This window comes from Anguilla anguilla, chromosome 1 (genome assembly GCF_013347855.1).
Source record: "Anguilla anguilla isolate fAngAng1 chromosome 1, fAngAng1.pri, whole genome shotgun sequence".
In the NCBI taxonomy this organism is placed as follows: Eukaryota; Metazoa; Chordata; class Actinopteri; order Anguilliformes; family Anguillidae; genus Anguilla; species Anguilla anguilla.
This window is the reverse complement of record NC_049201.1, coordinates 87,073,079-87,090,815: the sequence shown is the minus strand read 5'-3', so window position 1 is coordinate 87,090,815 and position 17,737 is coordinate 87,073,079. Positions and strand designations below refer to the sequence as shown.

Genomic DNA, 17,737 nt, shown 5'->3' with positions numbered 1-17,737 from the left:
CCCTCTAGACTATTTCTGATAACAAGCAAAATAAATAACAAGTAAATTACGTTAGCTAGCTAGTTAAATCTGTGTCTAGCCAGTATTATTTGAGGTTACCAGTCGAAGAAAAGAACCGTTACTTGGCCAAACTCAAATGTGATAACGTTACACTACCAGAAAAACAAGTGACAGAAACAGATGTTGACAGTATTGCACCTTGCTGAGCATCATACATTCCTTGCATAATCCATAACTGTTCTGGGTTTCATGCACATTCCTGTGTAAAAAGTGCACTCTTTCTATGATATTGCTTAAAAACGACGATTAGAGAGACAAACCGGGGCTAGTAGTGGGCAGCATGTGTAGCCAATGCAATTACTGTAGGTTATTTATTTGTATAGCATGCATTGCTGGAAAAACATTGTGGCTCTTAATAGTTTGGGTCATCTTGCTAGGTTACCACAACAAAAAATGATCAGGCAACGTAACACTGAAGTCATTGGAAACAGGTATCATAAGTTAGTTCAAAACGTAGCTAAAGCGTATTAACTACTAGCATTGATCTAACGTGACTGTGCATAATTTATACGATGTTAGCTACGTTTAGCTAGCTAGCTAGCTACAATCAATTTAGTTAGCTAATGCATAACTACTGCAGGCGTATTACTGGTCAGCTAGCTATTAGCTATCGCTTATCATGAGTTTGTTACCTGAAACGAAGTCGGTGCTAGAGTGAGAGAACCTGTTCGACCACCTTCGTTCGTCAGACAGGAAAGCGTAAACTGATTTGCAGCTATATATGAAATATCGAAATATCGGTAACAACCTGTACCTAGTTATGTAGGAAAAAATGTCCTTGTTATCCTCCTGTGGTTATTTTTTCAGTACTTTCGCGATTTTTTTTCTGTGCCGGCAAATAAGTCCGAGGTGGTCCAGTGCTAGCTTTTGGTTGCTAAGGGGACGTGTATCGACCACCACATATAAATGAATGGAACTTGACATAAATTTGCTAGTATCCTGTCGTGCGTATTTGAGGTTAATATGAGAAAGGGTGGTCTCTATCAGCACGTCTAGGAATCCGTACATATTCACGGTTGTAACCCAAGTCGCAGTATGCAAATTAGCCGTTAGGAAAGCAGTTTGAAATTATGAAGCAACGTCTGCCCCATTGGCTTTAATGGGTCACGATGAGATAATTACGAGCGTGTTGCTTGTCTTAAGTTGATATAGTAAATAAGGCTGTATTAGTATTACTAAATGTGTGAAGGCGAATACAGTTTATTATGTGTATTTTTACTGGTCTTACATTTAATAGGTAATGATGTCCAGTTATTTCTCAAAAATATGAGGTAACAACGGGCAATCACCAGCTATAATAATCGCAGGGATTCAAGCAATTAGTTTCACAATTCCCTAGTGGGGTTACAAAGTTAAATTATGGATTTTTTTACAAATTTTCGAAATGTAGTTTGTTCCCGAGATCAGGTTGCACCACACAGCACAACAACCTGAGGCCAACATCAGTCTGCTCATCAGTTTAACTTTCACTCCGTTTGTAATCGGTGTCATATAACACCAACCCAATATAAACAAACACAGAGCGGAAGTTAACTTAGGGCCAAGCGCATAACCTTGGCAACGCGCGTGCGTCCGATGAAAGCGTCTATACAACACCACAGGTATCACTATAGATCAAACAATGTTCACCTCCACATTCTTAACACTGAAACATTTTGTTCTATTAAATCTGAAAAATTCCACATTCTATGCCTTTCCCTAGCAGCACTGGAAGCTGGTGTTACTAATCGAGAAGAATGAACGCATGACTATCAGGTTAGTCTGTAGCAAGGTATGAATGTGAAGCAAGGCTCACAGTTCAATGTCTACCTAAGTACACTGTGCTCTGTGTATTACAAACAAGGCTTTAAAAAGGGCAGGTGCCATTTTTTCTGTACAAATGTAAATGATCCTTTCTGTTAAAATAGTTATATTAAATGTTATTAGTATAACGCTTTTTGGTATGACACTGTCACAAAGACACTTTACAGTGGGGATACAAAATAAAATTGGGTAAAATACCCCCCAAAAAGAGAACTGAGTAAAAAATAAAAAAAAAAGAGAAAGAAAAACACTTAAATGGTGGTGAGAAAAAAAAGTCCCCAATGAAGAATCCCTTGAGAGGAACTCGGCTATAAAGGGGGAGCCCATCTTCCACTGGCCGGCCAGTTAAAGTGTGCAGCAACACCGGGGAGGGGGAGAAGGAGAGGGAGAGGGGAGAGAGAGGGGGAGAGAGAGGAGCGATGGAACCTGTTGGTAACGAGTCATAGGCATGTAGGTGTAGCCAGTGCGGGGGAACAGGGACAAAAATGTAATAACATTTTGTGTCACTGTTCTGTTTCGGGACCCACTGTAGATCAAGCTGGCTGTAATTGCTGTTTTATTATGATGTCTTTAGGAATTACTTTGGATCGCTGTTTCCTAAAGAGCAGCAAAGGTACAGCATTTCGGCCAAATAAACCATACAGGACTCGAGAGCAGAGAAGGCAAATGTATGCACCAGTATCATTCCCTGACATCATCGCTCTCGGTGAGCCTGCTTCCCTGGTAAGGAAACACGTCAGTGATCCACGACCACGGAAAGTAGACAAACATTAGTAGGCTGACCATAGTCGAATGGTTACCCCCCACCCAGACATCTTTAAATAAGGGATTGAATAAAGACGTAAGTTTTGAGCCTACATCCAAAGCCAGAGTTTGTCTGAGGCCCGAACATGCAAAGGGAGATTATTCCATAAGACAGGAGCTCTGTAAGAGAAGGCTCTGCCTCCCGTTGTAATTTCAGATATGCTTGGAAATTTTAAAATAGCCTGTGTCTTGTGAGTGAAACAGTCCTGGAAGAGAACAGAGAATAGGTAACTACGATATTCTGGAACCAAACCTTTTATAACCTTAAATAGTGGGAGTAGAAATTATAGTCAATTCCACACTTAAACGGAAACCAAAAGAGAAGCGAGTTTCTCTTGTAAGTACCAGTAGTTCTTGTTAGTACTCTAGCAGCTGCAGAATGCCCTTTCAGTCTATGAATTATGTATTTGCACAGTGTGGTATATGTTTTACTAGCACCTGCAAAATTGTATATTCTCATAAGTATTTTCTGGAGTTTTACCTGAATTTACCTGACACCCCATTATGACACCACTTAATTATCTCTCCCCTTCCAAAAGCCACATCGAGATCAGTGTTGGTATTGTGGTTCTGAAACTGGCAGATTGACGGAACAAATACATTCAGAAATCCACTCCGCATTAATTTATTGTGTTTTCTGAGCTGCTCTCTTTGCCATGTCAAAATCTGTCAAAATTCAGATCCAGTTTCACAAAATCCCAAATGAAATCCTGTTTTGGGTTGCTCAAAGGCTACGGCAGGCACTAGCGTAACAGCATACAAATAATGGTCAAAATCAAATACGTGTTAAGACAAAATTTAAGGTTCTCCTCTGAAAACATGCTGTGATTTACTAAATGGACAACAAATCGTACATTAGCGCAGGCACGGGATGCAGCTAACAAGATTTGTGTCCATACGTGTACGCAGAATCACGCATGCAAACAAACCATGTCAACACTTATTGGCCACTTATTAGTAACAAAAAAAAACAAAACTGAATCAAACACTCGCAAACAAAAAACGCGCGCGATAACAACTGGGTACAGAGTTCCGTGCAGCTCGAGCTTGTCGGACGTTGCTTTCTCTTCCGCCTCTCTCCCCCGCCCGCTGTAGGATATTGTTAGCACAATGGCGCTTGTGTTCACTGCTCTCCGTGTACTACTGGGCGTTGCATTCGCGCTCTCAGGTGCTGTCAAACTCACAGACCAGATATCGGAGGAAACCCACGCGCACATGGTAGGTTTTTGCACATTATGGGAAATATAATCGATTATAACGGGACCAGTGTACCGCAAAATATCGTGTGGCCTTAACCACCACTCGCTTTCTGTGCTTTTTGAGCGCGTTTTTCAAACGTGCAATGTTATTTTTCCAGGGATTATAATACCTAGGTATCAAATTAGCACCCACATTTTTTCCATTTACGCTTTTAACAAAGTGATATGATTTGTTTTCGAAAAAGCACATGCCACTTTTCGTGATCAGACTCGAAAATGAATGGGTTTTACTTTGAAAATTTGAAACGTTGGACCAGTTCGTGATTTGAACACCACACTCCGCCCAACGCATCGCTGGCAAACATGTTGGGTACGCGCTGCACCAAGCGAACAAAGAGATGCGTTTTTGCCTGTCACATACGCCTGAAATTATTTGGTAAGCTAGGTAAATATCATTGACCATGTACAAAGTATAGTTACATTGGTGGTTATACCAAGGTTAATAGACAGTAGAAGTAGCTAACGCGAAGATAAACACCGGTGAATATTATGTTCTGAGGCACAACAGCCTGTCATTTAGGTATAACTGGGCTGCAAAACGTGCTCGGTGCTGAAGTTTATCGTGTAGATGGATTTGGTACGTAACTATCTAACTGTTTTACAAATAATGTTTCCGAGCTGTAATACAATTTGTTCTGATGAGCTGATGATGTTTACAGCCCGGTTTAATATATATTTTTACATTTAGCTTTTCCCAGAAAAAATTTCGGTGTCGCATTTATCTCACCTATATCATACATTTTCCCTATGTAACGGAGATGACTTGGTTATGTGTATTGAACGTGCGCGGCGTTTTGGGACGCTGCTGATCGCGTCCTTATTTTGACCACAGATGGGTAATACAGCAGTTTAATAAGGACTGTTGGCCTGCTGTGCTTATATAATTTTCATTTTACTACTCAATACGATTAATTTCAGTATTAGTATTAGCTGTGCCAGTACCACCTGTGCCACTATCACTTGTGGCAGTATTACTTATGCCAGTACCACCTGTGGCAGTATTACCTGTGCCACTATCACCTGTGGCAGTATTACCTGTGCCAGTACCACCTGTGGCAGTATTACCTGTGCTACTATCACCTGTGGCAGTATTACCTGTGCCAGTACCACCTGTGGCAGTATTACCTGTGCCACTATCACCTGTGGCAGTATTACCTGTGCCAGTACCACCTGTGGTGAAATTACCTGCAGCTGGGTGGTGCCATAGTATTGCTCAGAAAAGAGGGAGATCCTTCCACACATTTCTGGACTGCTGTCTGTCCTTAGATCACTGATCAATGAGGGTGTGGGTTAGGGAACAGTCACTGAGGGTGTGGGCTAGGGAACAGTCACTGAGGGTGTGGGTTAGGGAACAGTCACAGGGTGTGGACTAGGGAACAGTCACAGGGTGTGGGTTAGGGAACAGTCACTGAGGGTGCGGGCTAGGGAACAGTCACTGAGGGTGCGGGCTAGGGAACAGTCACTGAGGGTGCGGGCTAGTGAACAGTCACAGGGTGTGGTTTAGGGAACAGTCACTGAGGGTGTGGGCTAGGGAACAGTCACAGGGTGTGGGTTAGGGAACAGTCACTGAGGGTGTGGGCTAGGGAACAGTCGCTGAGGGTGTGGGTTAGGGAACAGTCGCTGAGGGTGCGGTTTAGGGAACAGTCACTGAGGGTGTGGGCTAGGGAACAGTCACTGAGGGTGTGGGCTAGGGAACAGTCACTGAGGGTGTGGGCTAGGGAACAGTCGCTGAGGGTGTGGGTTAGGGAACAGTCGCTGAGGGTGCGGGTTAGGGAACAGTCACTGAGGGTGCGGGTTAGGGAACAGTCGCTGAGGGTGCGGGTTAGGGAACAGTCGCTGAGGGTACGGGTTAGGGAACAGTCGCTGAGGGTACGGGTTAGGGAACAGTCGCTGAGGGTGTGGGCTAGGGAACAGTCACTGAGGGTGCGGGTTAGGGAACAGTCACTGAGGGTGCGGGTTAGGGAACAGTCACTGGGGGTGTGGGTTAGGGCACAGTCACTAAGGGTGCGGGTTAGGGAACAGTCACTGAGGGTGCGGGTTAGGGAACAGTCACTGAGGGTGCGGGCTAGGGAACAGTCACTGAGGGTGCGGGTTAGGGAACAGTCACTGAGGGTGCGGGCTAGGGAACAGTCACTGAGGGTGCGGGTTAGGGAACAGTCACTGAGGGTACGGGCTAGGGAACAGTCACTGAGGGTGTGGGTTAGGTCTTCACTTTTCTAACAGGCTTGTGAATTTGATTGTTGGCCTGTTGTGTTGGAATCATATTGCACTGCCATGGATGGGCTAAAGTTTTGTAACTTATTGTTTTCACAGTGATGCCATTTTATCTTGGCCCTTTTTGTTTGGTCTGTATCAGGGAATTACATTTTCAGCTATTTTTTAACAAAGGAAATTCACCTTGCATTGTTTTTAGTCTATGTTTTTTATTTGTAAGAATTTCAGTTGTTACAAAGTGTTTTATGGATCATTAAAATCGGAGTGTTAAACTTCAGCCTGGTCTTGTGAGGGGAATCCGACGGGTTCCCCTAGTGGCAAAGGTTGGTAATACCGGTATCAACTGTGTTTTAGAAGGAAGTAGCACCTGTGTTAGAACAATAACACTGTGACAAGCCTAGAACAGGGTGACTGTGTGACTCAGCGGGGGGGGGGGGGGAAGGGGAAGGGGAAGGGGGGGTGGCGGAGAAGGGCAGATTGAACAGACGCTGTGCTTGGCAACAAGTGCTGATGGAAAAATGTGTTTCCTGCATCACAAACTCCAAAGTCCCGGCCTGTCTTCCCCTATACAGCGCACACGCAGGTGAAAGCAACATGGCCAAACCTGTAATGCAGGATCCTGTCTTCGATCAGGAGAGAGGGAGGGAAGGAGGATGCTACTGCTACGGATTTTCTGGGAAGGGGGGGTGTTTGGGGGGGAGGGGGAGGTTGTGCTTCTGCATGCCCAGTAACTGATGGAAGATATGGCGAAATGAGAGGGATCCTCAAATTATATTAGGCGGCGGGGGGAGGATTAGGCCTCGCTGATTGGCTGAACTTGGGAACGCTGACTCAGGAAGGATGTGGCTTCTCCGCAGAGCTCGCAGTTCGTGCAGTTCGCCTCCGTGTTCCCGCTGCGGGTCGTGGGGGTGGAGGTGGACCCCGTGCAGTACCTGGCTCTCACAGGCTGGCTGGAGCTGGTGTGCGGAGTTCTACTGGCCTTCGGACCCAGACTGCTCCAGGAGATCAGCAACCTGGTCCTGTCTGTGGTCATGATGGGTGAGTGTGCCAGAGCGGTCCACAGAAAAGTGTTTGTGAATGGGAAAAACAAAGAATTAAAACAACACAAGAGCAAAGAATTCACAGATTTCAGTTTCCTGGTCCTGTAATACTGGTTTGTGCTCCTGCTGTAGAGGATGTCATTTCTCTCTTTCTCTTTCTCTCTTGTCCCTCTCTCCCCCCCCCCTTCCCCCCCCCCCCCCCCCCCCCCCCCCTCTCTCTCCCCCCCCGCCCCCCCCTCCCCCCCCAGTGGCCATCTTCACCCTGCTCAAGCTGCAGGAGCCGTTGTACATGTGCTGCCCGGCTGCCGTGTTCCTGGGGCTGCTGCTGCTGCTGGCCATCCGGGGCCGAGGGGGCCCAGGGGCCAAGAGCAAGAGACAGTGACCGCGCCCATAAACACACACACACACACACACTCACACACACTCTTACACACTCACTCACACACACATAAACATACACACACTCTTACACACCCATAAACAGACACACTCTTACACACACACAAACACACACTTCTGACCCTAGATCAGCTCTCCTCCTCGCTTCCTGAATAGCAGCCCCTGCCCCCCAGCTGGGCTATGCCACATTCCAGGGGTCGTCCTCGCCTGGAGATGAGCTCTCGGCACCTCAGGTGTCCTTTTTTAAAAATGACCTATTCCGCCTATTCTTATAATCGTGTGTGTCGTGTGCATACGTCAACCACAGAAATGCATGTTATTTTTCAATGCGAAATGGAATAAATCGTCTTGCAGCGCTATAGGACTGAGGGGTTTGATAACTGACTATGACATAATTTTGTGCTTTTTAGCATGGGTCGGGGCTCATGGGTCGGTCTTTGCGTGGGATTTTCGGGGGCATATAGCACTTGTGTACAAAGGGCTGTGAAATAGACTTGCAGGTTTGAAAGTGAGAAAATGCTTTGTAAATTTGTGCATTCTTCAGTAAAGGGCCTAAAGCAGGCATTCTCGCCTTTGGGCAGCAGTACACTGAGCTAACAGCTCCAGACAGGAAGGTGTGTGAAAAAATCTCATATCTGCAAAAATGGAACCAGCATAAGCTTATCCCACCAGAACATTGTCCCACCAACACAACACTGTACTTCAGTCAGTGTTGTTGGCTCTAAGACATGTCTAACACTGATAGAACTACAAGAGAACTTTCAGTGGGTTAAAAAAAATACTGGCAAATGGACATGGGGGTAGTTTTTCTAGATTTATGACCTGTAGAATCACAATCATTTGGGAGTCATTGAGCCAATCAGAGGTGACAATTCTACATGGCGTGGCAGTGATGCGGGGGGTGGGTGGGTCCCAAATTCTGTGTGTTTGTTTTGTGGGACTAATGTTTGGACAAAGATAAGGACTGTTCTGAGAGAGAAAATGTAATGTTCTCACAGAATTGTAAACGATTAATGCATTGCAGGAGCTTATTAGTAGCAATTACATTTGGCTTTGATGACCAATTAATTCATGTCATTCCTACATTTTGAGTTGTTTTTATTTAAGTTCAGAGGTGCAGTGGGGGGGGGGGGGGGTTGATGTAATTTTTCTGCCCTGACCAATACTAAAATGCAAAGGTATCCCAATTATAATACTTCCTGTCGAACCTGAAGTTGCTGGCTTGGTCCACTGCAGGCCCAAGGGGCTTACAGCATCAGCCACAATCACTGTAGTTCAGTAACATTTGCCCTGGTGTACACATCAGCACTCACTCTTTACAAGTGTTCTTGCTCAAATTAATTTGAATTGTAAATTATTTTAGTTTTTGATTAAAAACGCCTGAAAAGAGATGACGAGTGATTTCTTGTGTAATTTCTTTGTTTGCTGTTGTCGTTGAGGCCCTGTGCACAGAGACATTGACCCTGCGGCCAGACTGCGCCCAGACCCTGCGGCCAGTTCACCTCCTGTGAGGGGGGGATTTGGAGTTTGTCCATTGGGAACGGTACTGTGTGGAACCTCTTTGTGCTCCTGCATAATGGCACTCAGAAAAGAGAGGGGAGAAATGGCGTGGTAAACATGAAGGGACTCCTGGACACCATTGGCTGTTCTTGCAATTAGAAGCAAAGGGGCTTCTTGATTGGCTCTGCACTCCACAGGCCTGACTTGCACCCCCTTATTGCCACCCCTGCTCCACTGGGTGTAGTGCTGCCATCTTTAGTTCCTGTTTGTTTCTGGGTGTTTTGCCTTCAGTCTTGTCTTCAGCAAGTGAAACGAATGTTCATTTGTTTGCAATATGGCACAATAAGCACAACGTGAACCTAAGACTTTTCTTGCAGGCATGCGGCATGCAGGTATTTCTGACATAATCTAAACATGAACAGACACTAAAGACAAATTAACAGCTTGTCAAAATTCTGGGACTGCAACTGGTTGGAATAAAAACCAGCATACACTGGGTACCCAGGACTGAGGTTGGGAACCACTGATCTAGATAACGGGACTTTTGGTATTTTTAGATCCAATATAGTTTATTCAATCTCATTTTAAAGTGAAGAATCATAGGCACGGATGTTGTTATAGGTATTGAAAGAGCTTTAGTTTCAACAAGATCTTATTTTCACAATACATTTGTCTTTATAGTGTGTGCTTTAATAGGCCCAGAGCTGCCACTGTAAGATCTTCGATCCCCACTTTGTTTTGAATGTCCCTGCTAGGTGGCGCCATTTTCTCCGATTTCCTCATGGTATCAAAGCGTTCAAGTCAGCTTCAAGTAAACAGAATTTATAGGAGGGGCGTGGTGGCGCATGCTCACTTGGAGGGTCAAGGGACAGGCTGTGTCTTGCGCATGTGCTGCAAGCGAAGCCCACGCGCGTGCGCAATCTCTGCGCGCGGGGAAGGCACATCAAAAGAGCCGGGGGTCTAGTGTGTGATTGTGAAAAAGTAAACCGTAAACAACGTAAAGTATTGCAACTGATCGTTGTAAATCCGCAGATTCCCTTCTAACAGGAACCGCATAAAGCCTCATCCGACGCATCTGCAAGAGATCGCTACTTTTAGCTTTGTTTGCTGGTCCGACTTGAAGCCCCCCGCACAAGTCCGGCGTCGTGTCTCCTCTGCGCCGCTCGGCTAGATGTAGCTGCAGGAGCGCTGCTCGACAGTGATCTAGGTTTGGTGTGCATGTGATCCGCTGTAGTCGAGTTAACCCCCGTACTTTTTCAGTTCCTCCGACGCACAGGACGTAAACATGGCGGAGTCCGAGGAAGCGAAGCGCTCAGAGGTGAGGGAACGGTGGGGATCCAGGTTGTGTGTGTTTGTTTGTGTGTGTGTGTGTGTGTGTGTGTGTGTGTGTGTGTGTGTGTGTGTGTGCAAATGAGGGAGAGTGGGTGCGAAAGCGAGATATTGGAGACATGGGCGAACGCACGGTCGAGTTTGAAATCTGGAGTTTGCTAGCTTCGAGTTATTTAGCTGTCCAGCTAACGGCATGGCTATCGAAAACTGGAGCTACTGACTCACTAAGTCGAGATGAGTGCATTCATGCATGAACGATCTGAATTCGCAATATGCCTCCATCACTGCCAATTTACCATACATATATTTGCTCCAGGCGTAGTCAGTCGCTTGTTAGCACAAGTAATTATATATGGTTTTGAAAAACTGGCAGCTAGTTGGCCAACTCGAAGTGTGTTTACCGCCCGTGTGTTGGGGCAGTGCGTGCAATGGCTAACAAGCTACTTGAACATCCGAAGTTGCTGGGCACCATCTCCTGTGCTGACTGTCCGATTATAACACAGCTCGTTTAGTAGGTGCACGTGAACATTCATACACTAAGATGAACTGACTGTACGCAGGCTAACGCGGACATCTCTTGCGTTTTATCGACTTCGTTTCAGACGTTTAGGCTCCTTAGCATGGTTGGGACGCAAGCTGCAACGTTAGCTAGCCAGTTTGAAACGAGCATTGGACGAAGTTAACACGAGTAAGAATTTATCTGCTGTCGTACATCTTCAGCATTTTGACGAGCTCAGTGACGGTATGAAAAAGCCACGGTATGGGTAGCTGCTGCTATTTAGACGGTGAGTTATACGTAGTATTTATTTTCAAGGCTAAACTGGACACACCTCTGTCCATGCATGCATGGGTTTGCAAAGTCCGTTAGCGTCTCTCTAAGATTGCACTGTGTGCAGACTAGCGTTACCATGGCCTGCCGAGCTGCACGACCCAGAACCAGAGGCGCCGTAAGGGGGAGGGGAAGTTAGGATGATTACGGTGACCCTCAAAAAATATTAAGAGCATAGCTTTTTATGGGGTGGTGGCGGCAAATGTGAAATGTTTTCACGGGCAGTGTTGCCAACTATTTATGGAAAGTAGCTTAATGCCTCCTCTAAAAGTTGCTAGATGACGTCACGACGCAATCATTTGCATATAAAAAAACGTATGTTAAGCCACGTACGGCGATAGGCATAGCGTGGGTTTTATGTCTGCCTGCCCTCCAATGACGTTGGCCGAGCTGCATAGTATCTGTTAGATCTGTAGAACATCTACTAACGTGTAATTACAGCGGCTGATTCTACATAGGTCAGTCATTACTTTTATAAACGTGGGCAACGCTAGAGCACTAGGAAAGGCAGACATGACGTCATTCACAAATCGGTGAAAGGTTATTTTTGCTGTTGCTGGACAACGAGAATGGCGGTTGCCAAAGTTGCGCGAAGTCGCCAAATTTGTCGCTAGTCGCTAGATAAGATTTTTAGTAGCTAGGAAAGGTCAAAAAGTCGCTAAATGTAGCGACAAAGTCGCTAAATTGGCAACACTGTTCATGGTGCCAAAATCCCCGGTGGCGTCCCTGAAAAGAAACGGCACTCTCACGACAGCACCACTATCGCGACATCTACACTTTCACGACCGTTTCCAGTGCATACTCTGCTCCATAAATGGCAATAGCTAAGATAAATCTGAAAGATGAAAGGGAACCAAACCGTGAATAGCCAACGTAGCAAATACACGTGTAGTGTGTGTATACCATTTAATAGTTTTGTACATTGAAAGGAATATAGTTGTAAACTTCTTAATGTGCCGTCGTCCTGTTTGTGATCGAGCTAACGTTAGCTAGCTAGGCGCTAATGTAAGTTAGCCGGCCTTTGATTGTGAGCTGAACCTGGCAGTGCAGCAATACTTTGGTGTTATGTGATAACTAACATTTGATTGTAAACCACAATTACTGTGACAACAGACATTTTCAATAGCCTAACATTTCAATAACTACTTGCCTAACTATCAAACCTAGTTAGCAAGGAAAATGCGTTTAGTTACAGCTAAAGTGCAAAATTTCTGTGATATGAATTAACCAAATTTAACGTGGCCTTATCAGATTATAAAGCCAGCTACAGAGCCTTGTTAGCTACCTTCATAGCTAATAAATTCCAGACAGTCATGCTCATCACCATTAGCTAGGTAGCTATTCATTGCTATTTAAATGAGAGAGCAGCAGAGGTGAGCTAGCTAGCCAACGACTAACTAGCCAGCTGGATCAGGAAGCTAGCCTTCTGTTGATGCAGTGATATAGCAGAATAGAATTGGTCATTGTAAACCAAATAGCATGAATGAATAGGTTAGCCTACTATAGTTTTTAAAGCACCCAGACTTTAAATGAGGCTCTTAAGCAATGCACACTATAGCAGATTAAAAATTATATCAGACTATGCATTATTTGTACTTTCCCTCCAAAATTTTGTTGGTCATGTTATCCAGGAATAATTTTCCCATTCTATTTTCCTAGTTTAGTGTTGTAAATGTACTTCTTACATTTAGTTAGCTAACTATACTGGTGAAGTAACAGTAAGCTTCCTAGCTCGCTGCAAATCTTTAAATGCATGTAGTACGATGGCCACTAGAGGACATTTTGTGACGTTTTGAGACTTTCAGTTTCACAGCAGCAATAAGGCACAAGTTATTTTTTTTTTTTTAGCTGCGACCGCAGCTCTGTCTGTCGGTCGGTCAGTTGGTCCAAAAAAGTGTCCCACCCTGTAGCGGTTTTCGCCCCAGGAGGCTGAAATTTGGCATGGACGTTGGTCATGAATGGAAGGTACAGCTGAGTAACTTTCAGGCCGATTGAGCAAGAGGTGGCGTGGCGATGGGCGTGGCCTATCACAAAAGGGCGCATAACTCCTGAATGGATTCACAGATTTGCACAAGATTTTGTGGAAAGGTTGGTCATGAGCCAAAGAAGAGGTCACGTGTTTGCGTGAGGGTGTGTGCGTGGATGCATGCACACATGGATGCATGCGCGTGTGTGGTCGCAGCTGTGGCAGATTCGCGCTTGTTACTGTATGTTGACTACAGTGACTACAGCGGCATAGTGACAACAGTAGAATGTACTTTAGTAGGTAATTTTGCTAGCTTATTACTGTTTGGATTACATTCTCTTTGGCCCACTGATTGGTGAATGTAAGAACTCGTTTTATGGTCACGTGTTTTCAGTAGATAGCCATTTCTATCTGTTCCTGAGTGGGGATGGCTGCTGGTAAAAATAAATCCTCCTATGTTCTCATTTCCTTTGTAAAGTTTGATTTGATTTGTTCAGACACAGCCATTCAATTGATTGTAGTTGATTTAGATTTGCAAGGAAAAAATTCACAGGAATATATGTCTTCATGCCTGGTAAAGTCTGAAGAGCAATGTTCTGAGGGGGAGGGGCCTGGCTGAGTTTGGGTTGATTATGCTGTGGGAGGGGCCCGGCTGAGTTTGGGTTGTTCATGCTGTGGGAGGGGCCTGGCTGAGTTTGGGTTGATCATGCTGTGGGAGGGGCCCGGCTGAGTTTGGGTTGATCATGCTGGGGGAGGGGCCCGGCTGAGTTTGGGTTGTTCATGCTGTGGGAGGGGCCTGGCTGAATTTGGGTTGATCATGCTGTGGGAGGGGCCTGGCTGAGTTTGGGTTGATTATGCTGGGGGAGGGGCCTGGCTGAGTTGTGTGTCCTGTTTTGCAGAGTGTCCTGGGGGCGGAGCTGCAGTCTGGGGAGTCGTCCAGCAGACGAACACGAGAAGGTATGGCATGGGGGTGTAGGTATGTGGGGGGGAGGGGGGGTACGATGTGCTCCCTAGCCTGCTCAGGGTTGGGGGGTTATGGAGACTCTTAAAGGCTTACATTTCCTACAGAACAAAACTTAGTGTCCTTATCCTTCTGTTATGCACTCACATACACCTCTCTCTCTCTCTCTCTCTCTCTCTCTCTGTCCCCTCCCTCCCTCCGCAGGAGTGGAGGAGAGGATCCGGGGGCTGCAGTTCAGTAGTGATGAGGAGGGAGGAGGAAGAGGGGGCCCGGTCCTGCGGGACTCTGAGGGAGGGGCACCCAGCCCCACCCCTCCTCTGCAGACCCAGGGGGGGGCGGACGATGAGCTGGACGGGGCTCCGGTGATCAGGGCTGACGACGAGGAGGAGGAGGAGGAGGAAGACGACTGGGACATGGACACGGGCGAGACTCCGGATTGCGCTGTCGACATGGAAACGGACAGACGCTTGGACACGGACAGACGCGTGGACACGGACAGACGCTTGGACACGGACAGACGCGTGGACACGGACAGACGCGTGGACACTGACAGACGGACGGAGCCGCAGAGCGACAGACGAACGGAGCCGCAGAGCGACAGACTGGCGGACACTGACAGACGGACGGAGCCGCAGAGCGACAGACGGACGGAGCCGCAGAGCGACAGACGGACGGAGCCGCAGAGCGACAGACTGGCGGGCGAGCGCTCGAGGCCTCAGAACGAGGGGTCGGACACGGGGGCCCCCGCCAAAACCCCGGCCCCCGGCCTGGGAACAGGTGAGCTACCTGAGCACCCCCCGGTGGATCTCACCTGTCTCACGCTGCAGATCCGCTCTCTCGAAACGCACGGTAAAGCCTCAGCTGCGCTCACACCTCTGTCTGAACTGGAAAATGGCGTAACTGCTGTAGACGCTGTCAGATATCTAGCGATTATTGAACAGAGAAACAGTGAATTTGATACAATATATTGTTTCTAAAAATGCTACCTGCCCTCCCCTCCACAAACACCAAAGCAAATGCGATTGGGGCAATTTCAAGTCCGCTGATGCCCTAATCTCGGAAGAGACTAACTAGAATACGCAAGACACCATTTCGGGGGTCAGAGACCCTGCATGGCTACATGCCAAACATATTCTTTTAAGTGTGAATGCAATCTGTGACATTTAAGTGAACTCAGTGAGTGAACATCTTGATGTCTATACAGATAATCGTGTCGAGGCCTGATATTTTTTTAGAACCAATTCCCGTTTTATAATAAAATCATGGTGCTTAGCCCGGCTTTCAACATAATAAGGTCACTTAAACAAGGACACTGCTTTTAGACAGGCCAGTCTTTGTCATAAATGAGTCTGGCATATCTGAATACATGGGGATACTGAAATGAAAAGTAAATGAGCATTGGATCTGGATGAGGTGGTGGTTTGGGATAAGCCCTCTATGAGTGGGCAGTAGTCAGGTGGACGTGTGAGTCTGCTGACCCCTGCTGGAGGTGTAGAGACGCGCATCTGTGCCACGGAATGATGATTTAACGGCACAGCCTTCTCCTGTACCGACAGCGTTCATCTCCGCCGATGCCCGGCGCCCCCCTGTGGCCGATGTGGAAATGAGCGCTGTGGAGGAGTCTGTGGGGGACCGGAGGGTACAGGATACCCCCCTCCCGCGTGCGACCGACCCCAGCCTGGGTAAGACAGCGCGCCGGTGTCCTCTCTCCTTCGGTAAAGTTACACTTAAAACGTGATCAAAACCATCAAAACGCTTGTCTGATGAATAACATCGGAAGCATTTGATTGAATAGTGGGTGTGTTTGTGTTTGAGTGAATACCGGGTGTGTTTGTGTTTGTTTGAATACCGGGTGTGTGTTTGCATTTGAATAAAAAAATTGTGTTTGCATTTTATTGAATAGTAGGTGCATGTTTGAATAGCAGGTGCGTGTTTGCTTTTTGATTGAATAGTGGGTGTGCGTTAGTGTTTGAATAGCGGGTGTGTGTTAGTGATTGAATAGCAGGTGTGTGTTTGTGTTTGATTGTATAGCCGGTGTGTGTTTGTGTTTGATTGGACAGCGGGTGTGTGTTTGTGTTTGATTGGATAGCGGGTGTGTGTTTGTGTTTATTTGGAAAGCGGGTGTGTATTAATGTTTGAATAGCGGGTGTGTTAGCGTTTGATTGGATAACGGGTGTGTGTTAGTGTCTGATTGGATAGCGGGTGTGTATTAATGTTTGAATAGCGGGTGTGTGTTTGTGTTTGAATAGCGGGTGTGTGTTTGTGTTTGATTGGATAGCGGGTGTGTGTTAGCGTTTGATTGGACGGCGGGTGTGTGTTTGTGTTTGAATAGCGGGTGTGTGTTAGTGTCTGATTGGATAGCGGGTGTGTGTTTGCGTTTGATTGGATAGCGGGTGTGTGTTTGTGTTTGATTGGATAGCGGGTGTGTGTTTGTGTTTGATTGGATAGCGGGTGTGTGTTAGCGTTTGATTGGATAGCGGGTGTGTGTTAGTGTTTGATTGGATAGCGGGTGTGTGTTAGTGTTTGATTGGATAGCGGGTGTGTGTTTGTGTTTGATTGGATAGTGGGTGTGTGTTTGTGTTTGATTGGATAGCGGGTGTGTGTTAGCGTTTGATTGGATAGCGGGTGTGTGTTTGTGTTTGATTGGATAGCGGGTGTGTGTTTGTGTTTGATTGGATAGCGGGTGTGTGTTAGCGTTTGATTGGATAGCGGGTGTGTGTTAGCGTTTGATTGGATAGCGGGTGTGTGTTTGTGTTTGATTGGATAGCGGGTGTGTGTTTGTGTTTGATTGGATAGCGGGTGTGTGTTAGCGTTTGATTGGATAGCGGGTGTGTGTTAGCGTTTGATTGGATAGCGGGTGTGTGTTTGTGTTTGATTGGATAGCGGGTGTGTGTTTGTGTTTGATTGGATAGCGGGTGTGTATTAAGGTTTGAATAGCGGGTGTGTGTTAGTGTTTGATTGGATAGTGGGTGTGTGTTTGTGTTTGATTGGATAGCGGGTGTGTGTTTGTGTTTGATTGGATAGCGGGTGTGTGTTTGTGTTTGATTGGATAGCGGGTGTGTATTAAGGTTTGAATAGCGGGTGTGTGTTTGTGTTTGATTGGATAGCGGGTGTGTGTTTGTGTTTGATTGGATAGCGGGTGTGTGTTTGTGTTTGATTGGATAGTGGGTGTGTGTTTGTGTTTGATTGGATAGCGGGTGTGTGTTTGTGTTTGATTGGATAGCGGGAGTGTGTTTGTGTTTGATTGGATAGCGGGTGTGTATTAAGGTTTGAATAGCGGGTGTGTGTTAGTGTTTGATTGGATAGTGGGTGTGTGTTCGTGTTTGATTGGATAGCGGGTGTGTATTAACGTTTGAATAGCGGGTGTGTGTTTGTGTTTGATTGGATAGCGGGTGTGTGTTCTCGTGCAGGTGGAGCTGTTCTGTCGCAGTGTGGATCGCGGGGGAGCAGGCGCCAGGGAGAGGACACACCTGTGAGTATCTCCCCTCCACAGCCAGGTGTGCTCAGGATCAGGGTGAGTGTACAGGTGCACCCGCCGCGCTGAGCAGGGTTCCCCCCACCCTCCACACACCC

General features: G+C 46.5%; 2 protein-coding genes across 16 annotated transcripts in view; both read left to right on the top strand.

The window, feature by feature from the left end:
- The first annotated feature begins 3,679 nt into the window (after positions 1-3,679).
- On the top strand, positions 3,680-8,970 carry LOC118214329 (transmembrane protein 35B-like). The gene is made up of 3 exons (XM_035394222.1): positions 3,680-3,885; positions 6,998-7,178; positions 7,429-8,970. The coding sequence occupies exons 1-3, from the start codon at positions 3,778-3,780 to the stop codon at positions 7,560-7,562; spliced, it is 423 nt and encodes a 140-aa protein (XP_035250113.1). The 5' UTR covers positions 3,680-3,777; the 3' UTR covers positions 7,563-8,970.
- Positions 8,971-9,939: 969 nt separating this feature from the next.
- LOC118225672 (zinc finger MYM-type protein 4-like) overlaps positions 9,940-17,737 on the top strand; it is a 48,821-nt gene continuing 41,023 nt past the window's right edge. For 4 of the 15 annotated variants that reach the window (XR_004764884.1, XR_004764882.1, XR_004764883.1 and 1 more), the window contains exons 1-5: positions 9,944-10,397; positions 14,103-14,160; positions 14,369-14,941; positions 15,721-15,846; positions 17,554-17,678. Coding sequence is in view for 9 of the 15 variants with exons in the window: in XM_035414547.1 (XP_035270438.1) it covers positions 10,365-10,397; positions 14,103-14,160; positions 14,369-14,941; positions 15,721-15,846; positions 17,554-17,678 (915 nt within the window). In the remaining 6 variants the exon portion in view is untranslated. Of the gene's footprint in view, positions 10,398-14,102; positions 14,161-14,368; positions 14,942-15,720; positions 15,847-17,553; positions 17,679-17,737 lie in introns of all 15 variants that reach the window. The other 11 variants (XR_004764886.1, XR_004764887.1, XR_004764885.1 and 8 more) reach the window with 8 other exon arrangements.